A 26,978-nucleotide genomic window follows, 5' to 3' on the forward strand; every position below is an offset into this window, starting at 1 on the left:
AGACTAACTACAGTGGACTGGAAATCAAGGCTATTGATGAATTAATTAACTGTTTCATTCAGATGACTACATATGGGAAGACAGGGAAAATATATGTAAGAAGGGAAGGAAAACATGCTCAGCTGAGGCCGTAAGGGAGACCAACTTTTCTCTTCAGTTACTTTGAATTGAACTCCTAATTGCTTCCATTAGTTGAAGCAGTTATTTTAGTAATCCAACAACAACTGGCTTTTCTTGCTATCAGCAGAGCATTTTTCATTTGAATAGGGAATTTGTGGAACTGGATGGAAGGACAGATCAGAAGTCAGGCCACTTCATAAACTCAGGCACTGCATGAGTTTAGTTGTGCATGTCACAAAGACTGCGCTCCTGTCTCTACCGATGGTGTCAGAAGTGCTAAGAGGTTCTTACCTCTTTTAGAGTCGTCTCTGCAGATGAGGCAGAGCTAGGAGCAAAGGTTACTGTTAAAGGACAGCCTTAATGGGAGAGCTGCTTGTAGTGTTCAGATCCCACTGGAAGTGGGGACGATTCTGGAGGGTGCCCAGAGACCCCAGCGAGCGTGGGCAGTGGCAGAGCTCTGCCAGAGCAAGCACAATAGCTCATTTCCTTTGGCACCCAGCAAATCAGGAGCTTAGTGAAAATGGGAGAAAGAGCTTTGTGATGGCAATTGATCCTCGTCAATGAAACATGGAGCTCCCTCAAGTCCTGCCTTGTGCTGCTTCCCCCCCGCTGTCCGCGGAAGCAACCTTGAGATGACCCTGCCTTTCAGAAAACCTTGCTGGTGCTACTGCAGCAGGGTCATGGTGCCAGATAGCATTGCCTAAACTGGTGAGTACCATGTGCAGCTTCTCAAACAAAGGTGAGAAGCCACCCTTTGTTTCCAGGGCAGGCGCTTTGGAGCCAGCAATTTGACAGCAAAAGAATCGGTTTATTGTGAAAGTGACCCCTTCCCCTGCCCTCAAGAGAGGAAATCCCCAAACACACGGAAGGAGGAAATTTTCAGTGAGAGGCCCAGCCGATAGCAATGGTCAGATTGCAAGCAGTGGCATTTGGCCACATAACAGGACTGTCCTTTAAGCTCACCTGCAGCCTGCTTCCCTAGCCTTCTCCTCCGGGTGAATGAACTGTATGTCCTGCCTGGCAATCTGTGGTGGTGTCGCAGCCACAATTGTCTAAGAATTTAACACAGGCGTGGGCTTTATATCTAATGTAAGTGTTGTAAAAGATGTTTTATTAAGACAAGCTCTGTGTCTAAGGTGGCTCAGTTAGTTAAACCACTGATTTGAGGAACTTCTATAGACCAGGCAAGCATTTGGAGGAAGGGCTTTACTCCTTTACCACCCAAGAAGACAGCAGCATTGACTGAGAACCACTGACATCCCTCTGTGCTTTGCTGAAGAGTAGGGAGGACACAAGCTAGTTTGTTTCTTATCTTTGTATTTCAGTGCTGTTTCACTCATGTATCCTAGATTTTAAAAAAACTTCATATTCAGACCATAACTGATAATGCATGTCTTGCTATTTTAGCAGGATTTAATACAAAAAACCTTTGAAAGAAACTGAGAAGCTCTCACCTGATTATTCTTTTATATGTTTTAGGAAGACAGTGGTTTAGTAATAAGCACAGAATTCCTTTTTCTGAGTTCGAGGTGACAAACAACCCCCGGTACAAGTGTGCAGCAGGTCAGGGAGCGTCATTACAACTGGCTGAGTAAGGAAAGAGCCCTGGACTTTTAAGAACAAACATGGCAATGTTTAGAAAATTAATGGGTAAATTAAAATACACACCCTCCAAGACTCTTCACATGATAAATATGCTCTCTCCATTAGACCCCTTGCAATGCCTCTTTGCTCACATTCTAACAGCATAGAAGTCTGATTGTATTTCCATTAAAATAAAATCCAAATATGTCAATGCGCTCTGCACAGGATGAGAGCCTTACTATGTTTCAGTAGCAGTTTTTGTATTCCACAGGAAAAGATTCTGCTTAAGCTCTATTCTGATTTAATAGGTGTGTTTCAAACAGAATGATGTGGAATTTCCCTCCTTCTGAAAAATTCCCCACCAAGAGCTGATCTTTGCTAGCATTCACCAACTGTGGCTTCCTCCCCTTCAGATGCTGGCATAATTCATTGTGTCATTTAACAGTTCACAGAAACTGATATTAATAAATACGAACTGGTAAGCTGTCCTTCTGAAGTAGCATGGAGTGCTTGGATAACATTTAAAAATCATGTAAAGGGAGAACACATCCTGTCTGGCAAGTTGAGGGGTAAAATATGCTACATGCAACCAGATGGCTACACACACTTGTCTGAAATTGCAGGAGGAGGCCACCACTTTCTTCCGTGACTATAAGAACCTGTCAGCAAGGTGTCGTGCTGTGTAGGAGCTCTCACAGGGCTTGGCTGTGGAGTTTAAAGGCAGTAAGCAGGTGACTGGCCTGAACAGGAGACCCGTGGTATACTAAACTGTGGCTTTTTCAAGGCTTTTTGCACTTGTTTTTTCATTTTTTTCTATGCTGCTGGTTTTAATGCTTTTTTTTTCTCTGCTGCTGGTATTAAAAGTTTTGGTTCCTTTTTCTTTTTAAGAACCTGTTACCTGTAATGTATATACAGAAGTACTGTGCTGTGTATGGGTGTCTTGTATGCATCAGAAACTTTATTCATAGCTATTCCAGATACTGCCCACATGATCTTTGCTTTCTCAAACCTGTTTCACCATCAAAGAGGAACAGGTGAACAATAGGGCCAAAAGCACTGTATGCATTTAAGAATGCTTCAGAAAGTACCCATTAAATCATTTAGCAATAAGTTTTTCAGCCTTGAAAATCAGAAATGGCAGTGTTGAAAACACAAACCTCTTCTTGTTTGGATCCCTGCGCTGTGAATTTGAAGATGTGAAACCGAGAGTGTTCGAAGCAGCCCGAGCGATGGCTCGCATGCCGGGTGTGGGACTTGGTTTGACTCTGTCCGTGTCATCCCCCTGCAGCTGGGGTGGGGGTTGCGCTCAGAAATCCAGGTGGTTCCTTTCCAGTTGTCTGCTTTCCTAAAGAGGAACGGCTGCTTTTCAGCTGCCTGTGCTATCTCTTGGACAAGACGTTTATGCTTGTATTCAGAAGCCTGAAAGATGCTGGTGCACAAAGGAGATTTCCTCTTGTAAGGAACAATCTTTCCCAGTCACCCTTCCCTAACCCGCCTCGTTCCAGGGACTGGCTGTAGCCAGGATAAGCTGTCTCCTAATAACAAGCATTATGCTAGAACACTTTATTGTTTAATAGCATTAAGCTTTATCAGTGTGAATTGGCTCCCAAATGCATATAGCTGCCTAGACCCTTCAGCAGTCATGAATAACAGGAGGATAAAGGCAGTTAATTGAGGGAAAAGCCCGTCACACAGACAAATTTCTGCTAAATTGCCAGCATGGACGGCAGTGCACACTTCCCTAAGGTAAAATTTGACGCTATATTAGGAAAAATTTCTTTGCCGAAAGGGTTGTCAAGCATTGGAACAGGCTGCCCAGGGAAGTGGTTGAGTCACCATCCCTGGAGGCATTTAAAAGACGTGTAGATGTGGTGCTTAGGGACATGGTTTAGTGGTGGACTTGGCAGTGCTAGGTTAACGGTTGGACTTGATAATCTTAAAGGTCTTTTCCAACCTAAACGATTCTATGATGCTATGATTCTATGATTCTATGATTCTTTTACTCTACCACAGCACCAAAATAATTCCCAAGAAGCAAAGGGTTTTGTGTTAGTGTAGCTGAGATTAGAAGCTGGGCTGTCCTTCCCAGACTCCAAATAGAAAAAGAGATCCAGTCTTTAAACTTTGTATTGAATGACTACCACGTGCTTGGGAGTTAGAAATTTTCCTTGTTAAAAATGAAGTGTACTCCTCGTGGGTCCGCTTCTGAGTTGCTGATGCTCTGCTTGTTGAGTGTGTCAGCTAGGCCCTCAGGTCCACAGAGAAAAACACCTATTCTGGAGCTGTTAAGAAAATGAAAATATGGTCAGGAACAAGGTATGGAGCAGCTGGATGTTCTTCATGTAAAAGCATCTTACGTTCTGTAGGTGCAAGGTTTTTTTTCTCAATTACAGGAACTAAAGTAGAACTGGATGTCTACACCTTAAAACTTGCTAACCCCTTAAAACTTGCAAGGCACTTACTGCTGCTTCTAAAAAAACTGGTGGGCTAAATCTCAGCTCAGCAGAAGTCAGTGAAGACAGGTTTATTGACCTCAGTGGAATCAAGGAAATAAAGCTTCAAAGAGCTTAAGACACAAATACTTGAAAGGAACTGTTCTGGTTTTTTCCTGCTAATTTTGGGTGCTCAGCTAAAGGTCATCCATATTCAGGTTTTGGGTTTTGAGGTAGAAGGTATTTTTTGAGGTATTTAGACGTCACCTGATATTCCTATCTATTTCAGCTGGAACGATGGGGTATGTTTTTTCTAAAACTTCTGCTAGCAATTAGACACTCCATAAGTACCTCACCAAAAAGGAATGATTTTTTTTTTAAATTGTAGGTTAAAACAAATTGGTCAAGACCATAGATCATGTCCATGGCTGAAACAAGAACAGAAAATACCTGGAGATTGTTAGGAAAAAAATGCTCCTCAAACTTTATCAGCCAAAGGAACAAGATTGTGCTATTATGGCATTTAGATAGAGGAAGTCCAATTTGTACAGGTTTACCCAGGATGCTGCCCCGCAATAGTTTTGAACTCGTTTTCCCAGTTAGGTCTTCCATACAAGGTTTTCTGTTTAAGGCCTGTAATCACATCTTTCTCTTCTTCATGGTGCATTACGAAATGAGTGGCCTGTGGGAAATGAAACACAAAGGACAGCGTAAAGACAGAGTTAGATATGGCAGCATTATGTCCTGTTAAAAAAAAAAAACAAAACCACACTGAATTATTTCCAAACCGAGAATGTGAAATTTACGGTGTTTAGCAAAGAAAGCTAACATTGCTAAAGTCCTGACTGTCAGTGTCTATCTCCCTCTTTTCCCCAGATTGGGCGATATCAAGAGTTGAAGCTATGAAGCATTGAACACAGCAATTAATTACGTGTCTTTTGCAATGAACTGGTTTAGTCTAAGAACAGTAAAATAAAGCTGTAAATTAAAACAAAACTTTCCCTTCAGGTACAATAATGCAACTCCCTTGACCTTAATGAAGTCCTGCCAGTTTGATCTCTGGAACGTTTGATCCATATGAGGAGGTCTTGTCCACCCTCCCTGTGTAACTTTCACCTAGACCAGCTAAGCTAAGTAGAGCCAGGAAGAGGAGAAGATGTGGTTAAGGGCATAAGTTCAGGCCTTGCGGAGTTCTGCAGCACTTTTATATGCCAAAAAAGTTACAGGTAACTTTGTCCCCAAGCAAGGATTGTGTGACTTTTCTTCTTTCCTTCCTGTTTTTCCACTGCCTGTGTGATAACTTCCTACCTTACTCCTACCCCTCCCTGGCCGTCTAGCTGAGCTACAGCACTTCAGGCACATGGTGAATTTTGCAACGGTGAGATATAAGTAAAATAAAACATCACTAAAAGTAATTGAGCGAGCACCTTTCCTGTCTCAGCCATACATTATCAAGTGGCTCATGGAAGAGCTGCTCCTTTGTATCTCTACAGTGACCTACATGCATGGGATCAGATGGAGAACTCATGAGGGTCCTGAAACAAATATGCTGCCATCGCTCAAACCTCATGCAATAGCTTCTCCAGTCCCAAATGCTGTTAGAGATACTTACATGGTTGCTGCTGTGAGGAAAGGCTGCTTCCCAGAGTGCACAGCCAGAGTAAACCAGAAAGGAAGTCAGAGTGGACATTAGCAGCTGATCCCATGTAACTTCTGATGGATAATACCTGTCTGCATTTAAAACCTCTGAGAGCCAGATGGAGACCCAGGATAAACACCATTTGAACATTTATCAAAACATAACACGCTAACATCAACCTCAGTGCATATGGAAGCGACATTTTCCACCATGTTGTTACCTGAGATTCATCCCAGCCTGTAAGATAGATGTTATAGCTGAGAAACTCTGCGTTATTCCTCTCCTGCATTTGAGCCTCCAGAGATTGCAAGAGGTCAGCAAACCATTCAAAGGCATGAGTGTCCCTGCAAAGCCAGTAAAAATAGATCTGGAAGAGACAAGGGTGAGGTGTCAGGGGACGTAGGCACTTATGGTTTCTGGTTTTATGTCTGCTGACAGAATGAGGATTGTAGAGTTCTTGTAGAAATTGCCCTGACCACTTCAGCAGATGGGTAGGCTGGTATTGAAGCTGTTCAGGACTTTTGACACTGGGAGGGTTGTGAAGCAGAATGAGTGACTGCAAGAACAAGGAAACATCTTTCTATTTCTCTTCCACCAGCGGGTTACATTTTTCGTTCATGATGTTTCCCCACTTACATCCTTGTAAAACAGTTTGTTAGAACATAAGTTAATGATTTAGAGGTAGACTCTATCTCCCTGTCTGCTGGCGGGCAAGGTAAATTAAAGCAGGTAACAAAACCAGTTCTGTTCTCTGAATATGACCATAACTGCAGAGTATGACCCCGCACCTCTGTACAGGGAGTTTCCAGGGGCAGGAGGCGAGAGGAGGATGGTAGCAGTGCTCTTCCACTGATGTAAAGTTGCTCCTTTGTGCTTAGGGAGGGAACGCAATATTTGCACGGGCTGTACTAGCGCCTTGGATTTTGTGTTTCTCATGCAGATTGAACAGCATCTCCACTGCAAGTGGAAATCCCCAAGGCCACAGTCAGGATTTGCATGTGTGATTTTGCTTGTAGGCTATTTCTCCTTTCATTATGTTTTTGCTTTTGACCCTCCCACTTCCCTGCCTGCTAGTCTTGTGAGGTAACTGGACTCTTCTCTTAGGACTCACACATGTCTAGAGCCAGACCACCTTTGCTGGGCCTGTTTTGATTTGGGCTGTCGGCCCTTGAACAATTACATGGGTTCTGGGAAAGAGGACACGCACCTTTTTGAGTTTTAGGTTGGTCGCATCGTGGCAGTATTTGTACCAGACAGACTTGAGTACAGATGCAAAGGGGGTGACCCCTATTCCAGCTCCAACAAGCATAACAGTTTCATAACTGAATACGTCCTCACTCGCTGTTCCAAAGGGGCCGTCCACAGCTATCCTGAAATTGAAAGTACACTTAAAAAATCAATAGTGAATATTTATTAGCACCATTTAAAATAACAATTAAAAGGTAAGGTATTTGTCTGCTACAATGCACACTTGGGTTGAATACTAGTCAGCAAAAGAGGTGGGGGTGGTAGGAGAAAACTGGAAAGAGCCATCTAAGGCCCACATCTACGATGGAAGTAGTTAAGGATTGTATCACAGGTGCCACCAAACTGGTTGAGCAAAATTTAAACTGCCATAGGTGTTGGTTGACTTTACCATGGAGACTCTTTGTACGTACTTGGGCAACTTCCATGCCTCCTGGAATTCTTGCTTATCACATCCGCAGGCGTTGAACAAGCCCTCTGTCCAGTCCCCTACAATACGGACATGAATGCTGAAGTAATCCTCTTCTGGAGCAGAGGTTAATGTGAATGGATGCCATTCCAGTTTAGACACTGCTGGACATTTGACAAAAATGTATTGCCCGACCTCCATCTTGAAGCCCTTCTTCATCATCTGGACCTCAATTGTCTTGAAGGGATGAATGACCACCTACAGTGAGAGGGACAAGGGGAAAAAAGGGAAAAGAAAAAGTCGGTCTTCGCTGTTCACTGGATGTATCTACATCCTTCATCACTAACATCATCCTCTGCTATGTGAGCAAGGAAAGCACGTGAAACTTTGTTCCCAGCAGAACTAGGAGTGAGGGAACAGCACCTGACAGCCAGATGAAAGACTGCAGAAGATGCTGAATTTTTGGTTGAAGTATTTTGCACCATGCTTGCAGTTACTCCAAAAGGGACAGGTCAGACTGGCACATCTTGTAACACATCACCAGATCTATGTGTGCACATTGTTAATTCCAGATGCACCTTACACAGTGGCACAGAGCACAGTGTTAATGAGTTTGACTGTATATGTAGGGGCAAAACCATAGGTCTATCATACAGATAGGGAATTGGACAGGTAGTACCACTGGAAACTGATGTTTTCATGTTATAGCTGGGTGGGACCTATAACATGGGCATTTGCATTCTGCCTATCTTTAGCCAAGAATAAATAGAAGCAATATTCTAGAAGCAAGGCTAGTATTTCCACCACTATGATTTTTTAATCCTAAAGTTGTCTGCCAAGGTTATTTTCAATTTTCAGAAGAGGTTTGCAAGAGGGAGAATCAAGTCTCTCTATCTATTAAGGTAGATATTAATAGTAGTGCTTAGGATTGTGGAAGACATTTTCTGCCAACAGGGAACTAAGCAGACGCCATAGACATATGGTGTAGAAATGGCTTAGAGGTATTTTGGTAAAATTACCAAAAAGCACACTAGTATATAGGAGCCTTCCAACATGGTGCCAGGGCACGGTAGAGACATCTAATGTCATCCCCCAAATCCTGCTACGGCTTGAACAGGGTATGTCCAGAAGATGCAGCACAGTGCCATGTGAGGAAATTACATTGGGAAAGGCCAGGGTAGTTTTTATACGTTTGAGCTTAGTGCCATGCTAATTTGGCTGTCAGGTTTTCAGAACCAGTGTTAATATCTCTGCAACACACCACGGGGAATGGAAGCTCAACGTTAGCTTTGGCTGCACAAAATAGGCACCCCCTAACTCTCCTTTTCAGGAGTCATTTGTTCTACTGAAAAATCAGAATTCCTAAATATCGGGGTAGTTTTGAAAACAAAGTGGTATCTTAAATACTCTTAAGACTGTGGAATTTCTACACTGTGGAATTTTTCACTCAATAGAAAGAAAATTAATTTCTCTTTCCTAAGATTCAGTCCTGTGCCTTAACTAACTTCCTCCTCTTGCTCTCTTTTAGAGACAGGCTACATTTAGATGTTAGCGGTTGGCATTATTTTTGCATGATAGCAGCCAGAACATTCCTGAGAGGCCCTTCACTGATAACTTTGTCTGTCACATAGGAGCCATTGGCTTTGCTGCACCATTTGGAAAAATGGTAATGTTTTGCCCGGTGTTAAGTGCAGCATCAACACATACCTTTGTGATAACAACCTTCTGCTGTGACCTCCAAAGCCGTACCAACCTCTCACACAGGTACAAAAACATGGGACCTACAACCCACTTCCATGTCTGTAAGCAGAATAAAATGAGAAGTCAGATGATGAAGATGGCAACTTAGATTAAATCAAGTCCTGGAAATGCTATGAGCAGACGTGAAATTCAAGTAATGTAGGTTCTTTATCAACCAGAGTAGGGAACCCTTAAGAGATATGACACCTTCAAAATTACTTCTGGTCAGGGAGGGAATTTCTTTCTCTGTTGAGAGTTGCAGCTGGCTTTTTAGTTGCTACTAGAGTTACAGCAAGGTATTTTCCTATGAGTGATTTTGTCTCTGTCTAAAAATTAAGGTAACTAAGTGAAATGTGGAGTAAAGTTCTGAATGTATTATTGACTCAGGTCTGTATTACTGCAGGAAAAGATGTGGTTTCTGTTAACAGATCAGTCTGAAATGTGAACAAACAACCAGCCTGGTTAGTCAATAAAAGCTGAAATTTCAATGTCATCTTTCTAGAGGCATTGATTTCCTGTTAATGATCATTAGTCCATTAATAATGTGAAACTTTTATTATGGGGATTATAGCACTTTCTAGAAATCCCCACAAGCCACAAAATACATTTTGGGTAAACAGTTCTCAGATACGATTTGCTCTTTTGCTTTGCCTGTTAATTGTGCTCATTTTATGGCACACTGGAAATGGGTTGTCTGTCTGTCTGTCTGTAGTCCATTTCTGCTTATAATCCATTGTGTCGAAATCTATTGCTTTATGTAAAGAAAGCTGCCACTGAAGAGCGCTGGGGGTTACGTAGCTGCTTTTCTACAGCAAGTGCATATGTTATTTAACAAAAAGAGTAAATTGTAAACATTTTAAACTGGATTTACGCTCAAGACAACCATTCTTACCATAGGAGGATTCCCTGCAAACTGGGGGATTGGGCAAGCCCCCTTCTTTCCCCAGTGAGTGAAGTTCTTGTAGCAAATCTCTGGATTATGTTCAGCCAGACTCTCAGCTGTCTGCCCCCGTACAATACGCCTGGAAAAAAATAAAAATCATTAAGGCAATGAAATGAAAATGAAGGTATCTGTCCCTTATTGTTATTCTATTTATGTACTACTCTATTTATGGGGAGTTGTGGACTTCTGCAGTGCTACAGCTTTGATACAGCTTTACCACTCTAATAAATCCACAAAATTGCTATTAAAATGATAAAAATGGGGAGGAGAGTTTGTAGGGGAAAATACTGACTACAAGATCAGGCGAGGAACTGAGAGGTATGTCCATTAACGTTTCCAGGAAGTGGTCACAATAAGAAAGCTTCATTCTTTTCAGAGTTATCCTACCTTTTTCTTCAATAAAAACAAAACCTGGAGTGGGCAAGGTAATCAATTTCCTAGTGACTAGTACTGAAATTATTTCTGTTGTTTGTCTTAGAAATTTGGAGAGCCCTTTCCAACAGACATTCCTCCTTTGACCCTTCCTCTCCCTTTAAAGCTGTGGAGTAGCTGTTCAGTTGGTGTGAATGAACACAGATGCTTCTGATGCAAAGCGGCTATACCAGCTTATGTCAGTTGATGATCTGGCCTCTATATTCTTGCTTGGTTAGGGGTTTTTGTTGTTGTTTGTTTTATTATAGAGAAGCCTGACTGCTCCAGTTCAGCAGTATTTCCAGTGGCAGAGCTAGTGCTGAAAGACAGCTTCAGTTTTGAGGGGGAAAAATATATTCTGATCTTGTTCACTATTTTCTGCCTCTGACTAGAGTTCTGCCAGCTCAGGGGTGTGTGTGAGTCCCAGAAATTATGGCAATTAGTAGGATGAGGGTCATAGTAGAGAAATTCAGATTAAGATCTGCTGATTTTCCCTAGAAACGGTCTGATTCTGATCAGGCTGTTCAGTTTTATGCCAATATGATTCTGTTGATATCTTCTTCCCATCACTTCTCTTTCTGCTTTTCTAGCTCGGTTTCTGTGAACTAGACTATGTTTCTGATGTTTCAAAAAAATTTGGTATCTAAGTCAGTCATATGTATGCCTAGCTTTAAGTGACACATTTATCAGAGGATTATTAGAAAGCCTGTGCACAGTCTTGAAAGTTAAAAGATTGCACTGCTCATAAATATTACTAATGAACCTCTTCCTCATTAAAGGTTTGATTGACATCCTGCCTGAAAAATAAAGGGAAGGAATGATGCTGTCCCAGGAGCATCACGAGTTGCAATTTGCAGGAACATCACCAGCTGCGGTTTACTTCCCCACTAGTGACAAGGGGTTTAGCTGAGCCACCCTCTGGGATGAGTTACGGGAACAGGAGGAGCCCACTTCCTGCCACTCCTCGCCCCACTGCTTAAAGGAGAGGGGGCCTGAGGGTTTTTGCCTTGCCCTATGCTCCATTCAAGGTTTGACAATGCCAGTACCCTGTACAAGAGAAAGAAAAGACTTATTTTCCCTTATTACTCAGTGTAGATGCTCTTCCAGTACTTTCAGTGGTATGGCCTTCTAATTACTTCTTTTTCGGCTGAAAGTTTTACTTTAGCTTCCAAGGCAGGGTGATCTGAATCTCTGTCCTCTCTCCTCTTTACATCGACTATGATGGGAAGTTTGGGACGTTTGTCTGTGACACACAGCTCATGCACAGAAAAATCAGTGCTACGGAAGTGCTGTAACAGCTTGCAACGGACAAGAATCTGCCCCTTTGATTCTACTGATTATCTTTGGTTCAGTTTTCTGTATATGCATACATGTATGTATGTATATATACGTATGTATGACACACGGCCTTCTGTCTCCTGAGATAAACTGACAACTGTGCCTCTCTCTAACGTGTTACTTTGAGACTGTCAAATCATACTTATTCCATAACATCCATCTTTGTACACCTGAGATGCCTTCCTTAAGTGTAAAAAGCCTGTCCCATATTTTTTAGTGTATTAGTATTTTCTCTAAACTCAAAATGTCATTCTTGCCTTTAAGGCCAAATAAGTGAGGCCACTGAGTTCACAGCCAGAAAGCATCCTTCCCTCTACAGATAATAATATTCCTGTGTTTATCTCCTTCCAAAGGATAGCTGAGCTTCTCTGACAACCACGTTCAACCCCACTGCTGCCCAAACTCTTGTCTTTTCAGTACAGTGTAATTAAAATGGTGGAAGTATACTGAACATCCAAGTGAAAAAAAAGTCAACTTCTATGAAATACATGCTCCTCACTGACCCCTAGAAAGAGCAACGCTTGCTTTCTGATAGCATTGTGTAGTAACTACTGGCAAGTTTGGACTTTTTGTCAGTAACTATACAATATTTGCTGCAGGAAACATGAACCACATGTTCTTTTCCTTCAACAGGTTTTGCTCAAACCTTCTCCTTCTTGTCTTGGAAGTTGGAATGGACAAATATGCTGGTGGCGATTCTCATCTGCCTTCTATTTTTGTTCTTCCTGTTGTACTCTGTTTCTGTCTTTTTTTCTGGCACTACTGGACTGAGAGAGGAAGTGTTTTTGAATAGTCATTGTTGCTGGGCATTTTTAAAGCACACTTTCTAGTGCACCTAGAATTTCCTTTAAAATGGACAATATAGTATAAATATGAACTATGAAATGTGGCTTAGATACTTTAGCCTTTTTTTTTCTTTATGGATCAGTCCTGTGTTTTTATAAAATGGAACTAAAGTTCATTTTTCTAAGTGCTAAAATTGTGTTTGCGTAGTGCTAAAACTGTTTCATTAGGCTTTCCAGCTATTTCAGAAGCAGGTATGGAATGAGCCAACAGTGGAAAAAGATGTTTGGCATTTGGAAGTTACAAAAACTTACAGTTGCCTATACTTGAGCTGCAACAGCTACAAATCTATTCTGAAATGCTGCTGATATTAAAAGTTCATCCAAGTCTGAAAGATAAATCTGTGTTACTATAGTTTTCATTTACCCAACAAAATCCTAGACTCTATATAATTTTTATGCTGAGGTCTCCTAACATGCTTATGTGTGATGCAATTCCTTTTAGGAGAGAAAGATAAATTAACGATTAGAAACAGGAACCTTGGAAAAGAGCTTTCCAATTAAAGTATCAGAAGAAGTTGAGTATCGGTGAGCTTAAGTATGCCAGAGCCTCATAAAGCCTCACGCATGTGAATAGCTTGTTGAATGCATCGGTCAGAGCCTCTTGGCTCTCAGAGCCTGTATTGGCCCATCATTACCATCAAAAATAACTGCTGCTTAGTGACTTAAGTCCCTATATTTATGTGTGTAGAGGACTTTACATTCAGATACAGTAGTTACCACGTATTGTGTGATAAGTGCGAATACTCACCCAGCACCATGGATGACAAGGCCAATAAAGAAGATGACAAAGAGATGGTGGGTGTACCAAAATACTTCAAAATACGACCTTCGGATGGTTTTGGTGGATGACGTGATGATTAGTATGAGGGCCAGCGTGATGATAACGCCAGTGAGACCAGCCAAGTACGTGAAAGCCACATATAGGCCCCCCACAGGATTCTGTGAAATAATTGCACACGTTGGTCTAAGGAAGGGGTTGCATCAAAGCAGAGCCAGCTGAACCATCCGTCTGTCTCACTTGCCAAATGCTTTACCTTGTTGTAAGTCTTTAAGTCATCCTCTGTGAATTTGTATGCCAACAATGCCAAAGTCCCACTCCATTTTTGTTGCACTGCAGATTTATCTTTACTAACGTAAGTGGAAATAGAGAGAGAGAGGTTTTCCACCGGTTCACACGCCAAACGTTATTTCTTACTCTGCCACTGCTCAGCAGTACGGGCTTGGAGAAGGTGAACACATTTGCACAGCTCTCTTGTTAAGAGCTGGAGTCCTACATCCATATTTAGGGAGCCAAATGAAAGCTCTCCTTGCCAGTGGCATTGTGCAGCTGTGGGTCTAGTAACTCATACAGAGATCGGACGCTCGGTGCTTCTGAGGAATGGGGAAGTTCCTAATTTTTGGTTTTTTTTTTTTAACCAGAGCTTAAGCAGCCCAAGTTCAAAACTTTGCCTTGATTTCTGTGTAGCTTTCCGTGTGCCATGTCTACCTTAGTCAGAAGACTGCTTTACAGGGTGTTTGTTTTTACGTAATGTTTTAAAACTACTTTGAAATCCTCAGGTGAAAAAGTTTAAAGTACTACCAAAATTAGGCAACAATATTACTGACAAATATAGAAGAATGAATTATACAAGGTTTTGCTGCAGGATGGCCCAAACCCAGATTGTGCACGCCAGAAATAGGCACTCTGCTCAAATAGTCTTATATGATCATCTAAACAAATGTAATAATGACTCTTCACAGCCTGATGTTGCTTACCCCAATGGTTTTTCTGTAAAAGTTGATATAGCTTTCATGTGGGTTATCACCAAGGCCAGACAGCACAGCTGCCAGAGTTCCTTTCTCTTCAAGACGGGCTTGCACACTCCACTCTACGTTGAACAAGTGTGCGATGGTGTGAATTGCTAGGAGTGACAGGAAAGAAATAATCAGGGTTAAGAACAAGACAAGTACTCAGTGATTTTGGGTAACATTTGAAACTCCGTAACATTTGTCAGCTGCGGCTTAAGACCTTTGCCACTCTCACCCTCTTCGTCACAATTTCAGATCACTAATGTGTTTTACTGTTAAAGCTTTACCATCTGAATTTTACATCTTTTTGGGTGGGGGAAGGAAAGAAGTAAAGGGAAGTTTCCAGCATGTCTTTGTTCAACAAAGGCTTTCAACAATTCAAGTAGTAGTACCCTAATACATGGGAAACTGAAGCATGGGATGGCTTAAATTATTTGTCAGGATCATCCAGGATTTCTGTAGAAGAGCCAAGAAGTGGATCTGGATCTCTTTGGTGTCACATTTGCTAGTGCTGCTTTGTTCTGCTGTATTGCTAATAATCACTAATAATGTTCTTGCTGAGCTGGACGTGCCCGTAAACCTAGTATAGCTGAGGTGTTTCACACTACTTCTGCCACACATTATTGCAGGGGTAAGCCGTGCAACGCTTTTCAAAATTTTTCCCCTTTTGTATCACCAGATACTTATTCACCTTCAAAACAGGGCCTGATGGCTACAGATCTAACACCCCCAAACAATCCATCTCTGCTGCAGACCTCCTCTGTGGCCTTATGTTAACTGCATCTCCCTGCTCCTTTTCTATGAAGTGGCGGTGAGATTTCAGCCACAGCTCAGAAAGGGAACCTGCTCAGCTCAAGTGATCTACTGATACGAAGACTGTTCTAAGATATATGATTTGTAAGGTACTTGCATTGAGAAGTGAAACATTTGATGGAAAAAAAAAAGAGAGAAAACGCTTAGATTAGGAAATGAGAGATAAAATATGAAAACGTTTCCATGGCCTGTCCAGGCCTTTTATACCCCTTTTTTTCATCATTTCTATTATTTGTTTCAGACATGCCAGCTAAGAATTAAGTCTAAACAAGAATTAAAGCCAGAGTATCTGGTTCTCAGGGCATTGCTAAACACCCTTTATTAACCAGTGTCATAAATGGTGCTGACAGTTCACGGGAAAAGTATTCTTTCTTATTTATCTTTTGCTCTCTGCCAGTTGCAGAATAATATTTGGAAACTGATTTAAGCCTTGGCACATGCTGACTCCTTTAGGTTAATGAAATCAGGTTTCTGCCCATATCCTTAAGAACTTGAATCCCACCTGGATTCTGTGTAAAATGCATGAGGAAGCAATAAACAAAGAAACATTTGAGTACCAACCAGTGTGAAGGGCGATCATCCATGCCACCATTTTGTGAAAGGTGAGGTTCCTGTCCAGCTGTCGTCTGACACGGGTAGAGCAGCACTTTAGGTTTGAAGAAAAAAAGTATTTGAAGACTATTTGTGATGTCTGTGCGTACTTATTTAAATGCAGGGACAAAAACAGAGACCCTGAGCACAACGATTGGTGGCATTGCTAGTAAAAATCTAGAATTCCTAAATATAGACAAAAATATTTCCCCCCATACTTCAGAATACGGGAATAACAGATTATGTTTTAACATGTCCCATTGAAACAAAGTATTTGACAATGAGAAAAAACTTAACATCCAGTATGACAAAAGTATGTATCTTATCTGTGTTAAATTACACGTTTTAAAAAGAAGGAGTTATCACAGTCTGCCATGGCAGGGTGACTGCTTTGGTAGAGTCTCAAGTTGCCACCTAGCATCAGAATCCTGTTGTGGTTCACACTGTAGAAATGGACTGTAAAGTTTGGGTATAACTGTCTCAGGGAGCTCCCACCCCAAATGTGCTAGTCACTTATGGTCAGTGATAGGAAGTGATTCCTTCCTCAAAATACTGGGTGTACTTGCCGGGCATTCACTTATAACTTGTTGCTGGAGTTACCCCAAGAGAAACAGAAAGAAAAAACCTCTGCTGATACAAACTGAAGAAGAAGTTGGTTCTTAAGAAAAACAGAATGATATTTTCATTAAGAATGATGACAGGTTCCTAACAGGCCCCATCTAAATCGTGCTGTAGTCAGTGGGAGTTTTCCTATAACTTTAAGTTCCTGTAAAGCTAGCATTTGCTATCTCCACACAGTAGAAAGCACGATTATCCTGTATTGTACCTTTATATTGCTTTTGCTGATTGGCAAAGGGAAGAAAATGCTAGGCAAACTAACGCAAACTTTTCCTCACAAGAACCATGCAGATGTTTCACACAACAAATTAAGAGAGGCCAAAACATTCCCCCAAGTGTTTGCCGGACATTAACTTTGTAGATGGCAGGGTACGGTAACGTATCTTCCCAGCTAATAGGGTGGAGCTGATCATCCCAACCATCCAGGAGTGAAACAGAGGAAGGGATGCTGAAGTACCAGAACAATTTAATTTCTGATTTGTTCATTACTTAGTGGAGATATACCAGCAGTGGCCTTACTCTTCCATACCAGTCCATTTCTAAATATCCCATGAGTATTAACTGTACAGCTAAATAGATGAGCAGGAAACAGTTCTTTCCTTCAGTTATTCTCCAGCTGTGACATTCATTAAAGGGCAACCTCTAACACTCTGGGGCTATTGCAATGACTTCAGTAGACTATAAAAACAGCCAGGAGAAATTTGGCCTTCTCTGTATCATGTATCTTGAGACAGAATTAAAAAGATGGTAGAATAAACTGTAGCATAGTGAGGAAGTACCAACTCTACTTGACTGCCTTGCAAAAACCACTTGATCTTTCAGTTTAAGAAGCAGAAGGCCAAGCGACGGCAAAATGCTGTAGCTAGGTTCGGTAGAGAGGCTCATTAACAACAGTGATGAATACAGCAATAAAGGGCATGCAAAGACAACACAGCTGTTCTTTCGATTAATAACGAATAACTTTGTAGCGTGTGATTTCTGGGTGGCAGATGTAACCCCAATGACATTGCTGTTAGAAAGGTCACTACCCTTTCAATAAGTTATTTGACATTTAAAAATCCTGATTTTTCTTAAGAGATCCTCACAGGTGTCACTTGCAGAGCACAGCTAATTAGAGACAACAGCAGAACAAGCATAAGCAGCTGTACCCCTGCACTAAGGCCCCCACAGTCCTGACACTACCACTGGCACACTGGGCTGTGCGTGTTTTGCTTAAGATAAAATTCCTGAGGTATAGCTTTATTGCAAAAAGCAACTGAAGTTAAACAAACACCAACTGTCTAACAGTCCTATTTTATGCCTCTCCCTCCCCTCCTTGCTCATCCTTGGAGCCCTTCGCTTCCTCATGCACTAGCACTATCAGCAAGATAGCGAGCTGCAGCCAGGCAGCAGAAATGGAGCTGTATGGTTCTCACTTGCAAACTGGGTGTAGTCTGAGTGACTCTACCACAGTGCCCAAGGCAGAAGGACTTACTCTATAGCTTGGCTACTGAAATAAGAGGGACAGCTTCATCGACATCCTGGTTAGAAAAGCTAAGCCTTAGGTGTTAGGAGATGAGCAATTCAGGACAAGTAGCATAAAGTCCCGGCTGGAGTACAATTCTCAACCCTTGGAACCAGTTTTTAGCCTTCCAGTAGCGCCTCCAAAAGTGTCTTCAGCTCTTTCATTGCTTTGACCTCAGAAGACCTCTGCCCAACCTGCTTCCAGCCTGACACCCGTGGAATCCATTTCAGACCTAATGAAGGCCTTGTATGACCAAGAGCTCATCAATATTTTCCAGCTGCATTCATCCAATAGCAACATTAATTCTTACTAAATTTCTGTTCATTATTGACTTCTGCAGCCTGGGGATTCAGCTCTGAATTTTGGCAGATACTAGTTGATCTTTCTCAGGGCAGGGGAAGAACAACTTTAACCCTACAGTTTTACTTACTATTCTTTTTTCTTTTACATACATGGGGGGTACGGCCGTCTGCTTTTGTAGCATCCCAGAATCTGAAGGGGTACAGCACAAGACTGAAAGCCTGGTCTGTGTAGTTCCAACTTTATATTTCTAAGGGTTATGCCTTAAACAGGCAATTTAGGAGCTTAATGTGGCAGACACATCTCGTTTGTGCGTGGCAGTCAGCCACACCGATTGTCAGAATATTTGTACTAGATGGATGTACAGCCTGGGTTGTCTCTGATTATTTTTTCATTACTTTGTATCCCGCTCTCTTTCCCCATGAAGGACTCTTGTAACACTGCATCTATTCTATTGCTTCCTCTTTTGCTCCTCTCTTTCAGCCCCTGCAGGCTGTCTCATTTGCATGAAAGAATTCGTACTAGATTTACAGATGAAAACCAACTTCTGTGAACTGGTGGTGTTGACCGTGTGTATTTTAAAGAAGCTAGAAAGAAAGGAGGAATCATTATGTATTTGGAAGGACAGTTCACGAGCTTGAGGAGAATATTGCTTTTTCACTGCACCATGGCACGCATTGTCTGCATTATTTCTGCTGTAACAGCCAGAGATCTAGGTTTCAGCAGTGTGATACAGTCAGTGCTATCATCAAGCCTCTCCAGCTGTCACCTAGAATCAGTTGTCCTTTTCTAAGTGGTGGTTCCTCGGAGCTGTATATAACATTTGCATTTGGGAGCTAGAAATGGTCAAAAGGCCTGCTTTTGAACTATTTCATCCTGAGATGGAAATGCAACTCGGACGAGAAAGAATGTAATTTATTAACCAGCTGAAAAACGTCCCATTCTGAAAGTCTGTGAAAGACTACATTTACTTTAAGAACTGAACATGCAAAGACAGAAGACGTGGGGTAATATCTCCTGCTATAAATGGGTGTTGTATCAGTGACAAACAAGGCAAATGTGTGTAAGCACATTTGTATCCAGGGCAGCGCGATGCCCAGGAGGCAAGAAAAAAGGGGAGACTCAAAGGAGGCTAATTCAAGGCTAAACCTCTCAACAGAGCTCTAGATACACCACTGGCATATAGACCTCAGCCTTGCTCATAGCAAAACTCCAGGCTTATCTACCTCTTAAAAGAGGACATTCCCAAAGTACGGTGTGTTTGGGGAACTTGGATGAAGTTGCTTGGTATATTTGCAAGGCTGCTCGGGTTATTATCTTTCACAAATTTTGACATTCTTTCTTCATCTTACCGCACTTGATCCTCTGAGGAAGGAGAGCAAGTTTCGACATACTGGCAGCAGAATGAGCATGCAGTTGAAATTCAGACAAGCTGCAGGGGCCCTTGCCAGAGCCAAAGCACGCTGTAATTGGAGAGATGCCATTATTAAATGAATTATCGGTGACATTATCCAGGACACAGATAGGCACAGATTTCATTTCTGTATTATATCACAACTTTTCATGAGTGTGAGATCTAGAGTTAATTAACAATGTTCACATTTTACAGTAGTCATGCTCTGGCCAAGTCAGAGGCACGTATGCAGACAGAATACATTCCTCCAGATAGACACCTTCTATTTCCAGTTTTGAAATAATATGGTTGTACGAAAAGCTCCCTGTCACATCTGACAATCAATGGCCAAGCACAGATGCAAGTCTAAGCCATTAGTAGAGTTTTCAGTCGCAAGGCTATAAAGGAAGTCTCACTGCTGTGGTTTCAGTTGGCTGGGCGGGTTATGGTAGACAGAAAGACAGCTTATGAGGGAAGTGGTTTTATGTTCCCTGTTATCAGTAAAGGCAGTCTAGGGAAATCTGTTGCCTCATCTTCTAGGATTATGTTCCCTTAACATTGCTCTTCACATCCTGCGTGATTTCAGATTTTGACAAAGACTGTTTGAAAGGAGGGAATAATGACCACATTAATCCAAACACACTGAACGGAGGAAAAGATAATGCTCGCTCGCCTTGCATTGATTGGGACCCTTTCAGGTTTCAAATCACAATGACTGACTTGGGGTTACACTGAGATGTAGTTATCCAAGCACAGGTCTCTGTGACTTCAAAGGCAACTGCACCATGATTGCAAAGGACAGAATTTGATCCACAGATCTGAAGCCGTATGCAGAATGGGATTTCATGCTTTGTTGAATTAAACCATGGCTTTGCAAAACTTTTACAAAGTGCCATGTTCTGTAATTTGAAGCTTAGACTGATTTTTATGTCTGTGATCAGGCTTTTAAAATACGTGAACAAATAAATTTTCTCTGTCAATTGGTCATGACCCGTGGTAGCTTTGGAAGCAAGTTTGTGGTAGGACACATAATGCTGCATTAACCAGCTGGGTTTTACTGAGTAGCCGGGGGTCCGGGATCACTTCACTACTTGACCACTACTCACGCTTGGTGAATATATGAATGATGATTGCTTTTCAGAGCTAATAGCTTTGCAAACTGTTCATGCTATGAAGAATAATTGCATGGGAAATGATTGCACAACAGTTCAATGGCAATATTTCATTCATGTTTTGCTTAATAAAGCAGCCACAATGCACGTTCACTTTAATTACCAGGAGCATAATAGTTACCTGAAAACATCTTTAGAATGGGATCTCTCTATTTTGCTTATCAGCTTTCTATTCAGAAGCACCGGACATCCGTCTGCATTCAGTTATCTGTTTGCACATGACTTTTAACCCTGACATGAACGTGCTGCTCCAGTCGCTTGATCCTGTTTCAATCAAATAAAACTAGGGAAAAAATGCTATGTGCTCAGTCTATGCCAAGATAATACATGTTTTGTACTTACGCCAAGGAGTACTCTGGTGTAGAAGAATTTCGGTGGGATATCATATGCAAGATAGTACCACCAAAAGAGGAAGACATTCAACCCCAGCCACACAAGCTGAAAGAGAAACGAACAGGAAACTTTACAGTTTGTTATTAGACATCATATGTCTGAATTTACACAGTTCTGATAATGGTCAGTTAGTTCATTGTGCTCCTATTTGCCCAGGGAGGCATACCGCAGGGTATGAAGGGTTCAGCAGGGGCGATAGAAATTTTTCTGGTGGAAATGGGCTCTGATGTGTGCACACAGGAGTACAGGAGTGGCAGTAAACCAAAATACAGCAATGGGTAGCTGAAACTTTTACAAAGCTCAAAGGGTTTAGACGTGTAGATGTGGCACTTAGGGACATGGTTTAGTGGTGGACTGGGCAGCGTTAGGTTAACGGTTGGGCTCAATGATCTTAAAGGCTTTTTCCAACCTAAATGATTCTATGACTACATAAGGACCGTCATATTAGCATTTAGCTAAGTCTGCGAGTCTTGTTGAATCTCCGAATGTCATTAAAGGTTAGGGCCTCTTCCAAATGGCGGTTCCTCAGACATATTAACCTATTAGTAACCTAATGGTTACTTAGGAGCCATGCCAAAGGACGAAGTAGCTTGAGATCTAAATACAGATGGCCTAAATTACACCTAAGGCCTAATGTTTTCTATTGAGTAGGAGGCTCTGAAGGTCTGAAATCAGCTAGCAGGAAATATTCAACACAGGCACTTTAGCAGTGTTTAGACTACCCACAACCGTGCTTCTTCGTAGCTGTACTGCAGTATTCACTCACACTTGCATATCCTACTGTGCAGGTTTCTTTAGGGAAAGAGAAGTTATTAGCCCTTCTCAAAGCTATCTAAGGCAGCTACAAGCCTGTCTGGCCACAGAGATCACAGTGAATCCGGCCATTTGCCCTTCTGGAGCTGGTTGGCTGATTTCATACCCCATAGTGAAACCAATCTGTATCATTGCACCCTCAGCCTAAGTAGATTTACTGGGTGGTGCATGAAAACACAGGAGAGAAAGTCTGAGAACTGGGAGAAAACCCATTCTCTGGTTATAAGTTAAGGATGCCAGAAACTGTGATGTTACAGTCCCTCACCCCTCCTAACCCATACATTTTGCTAGTTCTTTGGCCCAGCTGACACTGTAAAAAACTTGGGATTAGTTTAGATCTTGAAATGTCTTACCCTTGTGGCATAAATACAGGGAAATGAAGGGATTTCCATCAGGGTAAGGCAGTATATAGGAAATCCCCAAAACCTCATTAAAAAACTAAGCTGATCTCAGGATTAAATGCTTAGGATATGTATTTAAAGTGAGAGTGTGCCACTCCCATGTACAGTAGCCTCACAGCATGCCCAGAAGACCAAGAAGTTTGGCATGATTCTTGATGGTCTCTCAGAGTTCTTCTTGGTGTTGACCCATATGGAACATGGACCCTTTGAAAAACACTGTGACAGCCTCTGGCGACTTGGGTTGAGTTGCAGAGTTGGCAGCCATTCATGCTCTTTATCTAGGGCCAGTGGTGGCAGCATTGGCTGGGGTTAAGGCTGCCATGTTTCTGTTTTGTTGGGGTAAATCAATAGAAATTGTGACTGTCCTGTTTCTATCAAGCACTGGATAACCCTGTACCTAGTTAGTGTGCAGTAAAGCTGTAGAGGACAATGCAGAACATTTTGGTAAGGCTTCCAGTGAGCTGCCCTTTTAGCTGGTTTCTTTATCAGTGACTTCTTTAGTTTCCTTCCCTATTAGCTGACCTTGTTATAGCTTTGAGATTCTAAAAACAAATTCCTTATCTGAACAAAATAAGGGCCTCTTACTTAATTCTTTCAATATTTCAGTACTGGTGGAAAAAAAATATGCCAGAAGTCACCTCTTGGCAGTTTCAACTTCCTCAATTCACTGAAGGTGACAGCAAACACAGTTACTGCTTTTCAAAGCACTAAAGTGCCAGGGTTATGTTCCTAAACTAGAGCTACACGTAAGGTAATATGCAAGTCTTGATTGTTCATAGCAGCAGAAATACCTTTCTGAATAAAGATGTTCACATTTCAGTCACCACAAATATAAAAGTTCTCTCTCTTCTTTTTCTTCCTCTCAGTACTTACATATACTAACCACACCTGGCAACAATCCCTTAACTGGTATTACAACTTGGTGTTGTATATGTTTTTATTTCTATATCTATATAAAATTGTATACCTACAGCTCTTGTATCACACTGTGAAGTGAAAAAAAGAAAACACTGAAATACTAACTTCTGCCTAAGTTTTCTCCAAGGAGGATTGCCCTGCCTTACTCTTCAGCACTTTTAAATGTGACTGGGATTTTCAGTACTCTTAAATCTTGCTCAGAATGAATTTAACCTACTTTCACAGCTATTCTATGCAAGTTGTCTACAAACTCAGTTCAAATACTAGTTGCCTTAATGAAGGATTCATGAATCTCTGCTCTAAATTCTGGAATCTGACTCTAATACAAATTTTATACCAACAAGACACCGTGCTTTCAGTTACACCCACTTTTGTTTATAAAAGTGCAAGAAAGGCTGTTGTAATTGCTTTCTCTGCTGAAGCACACATGCTTAAGTGAGATGTAATGTTATTTGTTTTCTTTAAGTCACTTGCATCCAAAACCCCCAGATACTTAAATATTTCTAACAAAGCAAATGAAAGTTAACATACGATCATTTCTCAGTTGACAATGAAGCCTACAGCAATCAAGACATCAGACAGAGCTCCTTAAAAATTACTCTCCTGAAGCATTTCACTGCACTTGCTGCCCTGGTTTCTGAACAACCAGATGCACCCTTCACTGGCACAGTGAGATCTGCTTAGTACAACTTTCTGTAGAACTTTTTACTAGACACAAATCGCAATAAAAGTTGTACTTACAACGACGAAGATGGACAGTCCTTCATTCTCCACCCAGTTACCCATGATTGCTTGAGATGAGCGTGCACAACAGCTCCGTTCTTTCGGGGACAGTGTCTATGTCTTGTCTCATACGGAAGTGAGAGCAGAAGCTTGCAGCAACCTGTTTCCTTTCTCATTCATTTAGGAAATAAGTTAACCATTGAATTATGTCCATAGTTCGGTTTCAAACATGTTTCTACCATCTTTACGTATAACTTTTCATAATTCAAATATATAAAAAACTGTTGAAATAGACTATTTTTTCCTTGTGATACAGAGGATAAAATAAGTAACATAACTGGTCAGGTTTTCTGCTAAAAAATGTATTGCCACTTTATATAACTTTCAATGCTGAAATTAATACAGAAGGCACAGAATAGTTCTCTCTTCCCAGCCTTGTCTTTTTTTATCACCTCAAGTCTGAGTTGCCGTTCCTGCTGGTCCTCTTTGATAAATAATCACTAGAATTTTTTCTCTTCAAGTAATTCAATGTCCACGGAAGCTTCCAAATGTAATCTAATACTCCTCTTGTCTGGTATATGCAAGCCTTGCTACTTCTTCTCTGCTCGGGCCAAAACTGAGGACATGTGTCACTATGTAGGCTATTTTTCATATTTTGCACTCTCACAGAGTCCGCAGCCCCAGGAAGCATGTCACTATGTAAGAAAAAAATTAAAGTAAGCATTTTGCTTTTGTGATTAGAGAGAAAAATATGGGAAATTGCCCAAATGTATTTTAGAGCTTACAAGCCAGAGGATATTTATCCCAAGTGTATTTAAAGAAAAAAAAAAAAAAAATTAAGGGAGTTTAAAGATTTCTGAATGTTTTGCCTCTGTGGTATCACAATTCCCAAACCTGCAATAAAGAGTGCAAAATGGTAGTTTGGAGGAAGCTTTGGGATTAAGAGGGACCGTCCTTCAGCAAGGTCCAGGCCCTAGGGAGGAGCAAGGTGTCCAGACATGCCTCCCGCTGGCTCGTTCTCCTGTGTATTCCACCCACTGCGCCACAGAAATACACATCTCCTCCCACAGTGACCAACTCACGTCTGTCTCCTTTCCAAAGAGGTGAAGTGTATGTGCGTGTGGTGTTCTTTAGAGATCTTTTTAGGCTTTAGAAAGTAGCAGAAGGGCAGTTCGAGCGGTGGTGTCTCTCTGCCAGAGCTGCGACACCCTGTTGGACCCCGTAGAATTTCACGGGTCCAAAAAGCCTGAGCAAGCCCGGCACAGCCTTGCGCTGTGCCAACAGCTTTAGAGCACAGCAACATTTTCACAGGCCTGATCCTGCACCTACTGGAGTAAACAGCAAGCTGCTTATCGCATTTGTATAACTGAAGTTTGCCCTCCAGAGTAAATGCTGATCTGATCCGCAACTGAAAGCAAGATGTTGAACAGCTAATTACGGGAAGAGCTGAAGAGGTGGGATAAAACCTGTGTGACTCACGGCTGTCAGAGAAGAGACTCAGCACAGTCTACCTTACTCTGGACTCAGAAACAAGCTTTCTTAGGGCCTGATTCTGGCAGTGATGAGTGTCGTGGTTTAATCCCTGTCGGCAACTAAGCACCACACAGCCACTTGCTCCCCCCCCACAGTGGGATGGGGGAGAGAACTGGAAGAACAAAAGTAAGAAAACTCATGGGTTGAGATAAGAACAGTTTAATATTTGAAATATAATAATAATAATATTAATAATAATAATAATAATAATATTGTAATGGAAAGTAAAACAACGAGTGTGAGAGAGAAACAGGGGAAAAGAAAAACAAGGGAAAGAAAAAAAAAAGTGATGCAATTGCTCACCGCTCGCCGACCGATGCCCAGCCAGTCCCCGAGCAGTGGCCCCCCCGGCCAGCTTTCCCCCAGTTTATGTACTGAGCATGACGTCACATGGTATGGAATGTCCCTGGGGCCAGTTTGGCTGTGCCCCCTCCCAGCTTCTCGTGCACCTCCTCGCTGGCAGAGTATGGGAAGCTGAAAAGTCCTTGACTTTGTATAAACACTGCTTAGCAACAACTAAAACATCAGTGTGTTATCAACATTGTTCTCCTCCTAAATGCAAACCACAGCACTGTACCAGCTACTAGGAAGAAAATTAACTCTATCCCAGCTGAAACCAGGACAATGAGACATTTTGTCACGATGTAAAAATGAGGATGAAGGGAGTCGGGGTAAGTACCTGTGTTCTGGCTAGTGGCTCTCTTCCTGCCTCTACTTCCCAACATAGGACTACCTTCATTAAATTTCTCCTGGAATATGGCCTCCATAAGGTGACATAATTGGGACTTGAACAAAGATCCATTGCAGAAACAAACTCATACGTTTCTACATTTTTCTAAAACAAATAGACAAACACAGCTATCTGAATGATACAGCTGATTTCTGCATTATTATTCCTCCTTGAGACGTACAGAAGTAACAGCTTAAACGTAGCCCAAGGACAAACCAGTCCTTCACCTCCTCACATAGGCAGGACTGGCAGTGTTTTAATCATCTTCCTCCACAGAAGCCTCCCAAGCTTCAGTAACTGAAAACCTAAACGAAGTCTTCAAGCCTGTTAAACGGGGTTTGCAGCAACCTCATTTGACAGGCTTTGTGATGGGCCAGGCTCTCAAGTGGTATCAGTCGCTTTGATGGCCATCCCAAATGGATGTCAGCAGAGCGTTTGGTCCCCCATATTTTTGTTTATGGAGGTAGCCTTTGGGAGCTAAACAGCTAGAGTGGTTGGGGAAAGACAGAAGGGAGGCAGTTCTGATTTGTGGATGTCCATTCTTGCTGTGAAGACTAGCCCGTTCTCCCTGCGCAGAAACGG

At 41.8% G+C, this 26,978-nt stretch overlaps 1 protein-coding gene across 1 annotated transcript; it reads right to left on the reverse strand.

Annotated features, from left to right (window-relative positions):
- Positions 1-907: 907 nt before the first annotated feature.
- CYBB (cytochrome b-245 beta chain) lies at positions 908-24,295 on the reverse strand. The gene is made up of 13 exons (XM_076355586.1): positions 24,152-24,295; positions 21,228-21,323; positions 19,673-19,783; positions 15,869-15,953; positions 14,462-14,607; positions 13,455-13,645; positions 10,062-10,191; positions 9,137-9,229; positions 7,434-7,687; positions 6,983-7,145; positions 5,996-6,142; positions 4,694-4,818; positions 908-3,986 (listed from the first exon to the last, which is right to left on the reverse strand). The coding sequence occupies exons 1-13, from the start codon at positions 24,194-24,196 to the stop codon at positions 3,860-3,862; spliced, it is 1,713 nt and encodes a 570-aa protein (XP_076211701.1). The 5' UTR covers positions 24,197-24,295; the 3' UTR covers positions 908-3,859.
- Positions 24,296-26,978: the final 2,683 nt, after the last annotated feature.

Source organism: Aptenodytes patagonicus, chromosome 1 (assembly GCF_965638725.1).
Source record: "Aptenodytes patagonicus chromosome 1, bAptPat1.pri.cur, whole genome shotgun sequence".
Taxonomy (NCBI): domain Eukaryota; kingdom Metazoa; phylum Chordata; class Aves; order Sphenisciformes; family Spheniscidae; genus Aptenodytes; species Aptenodytes patagonicus.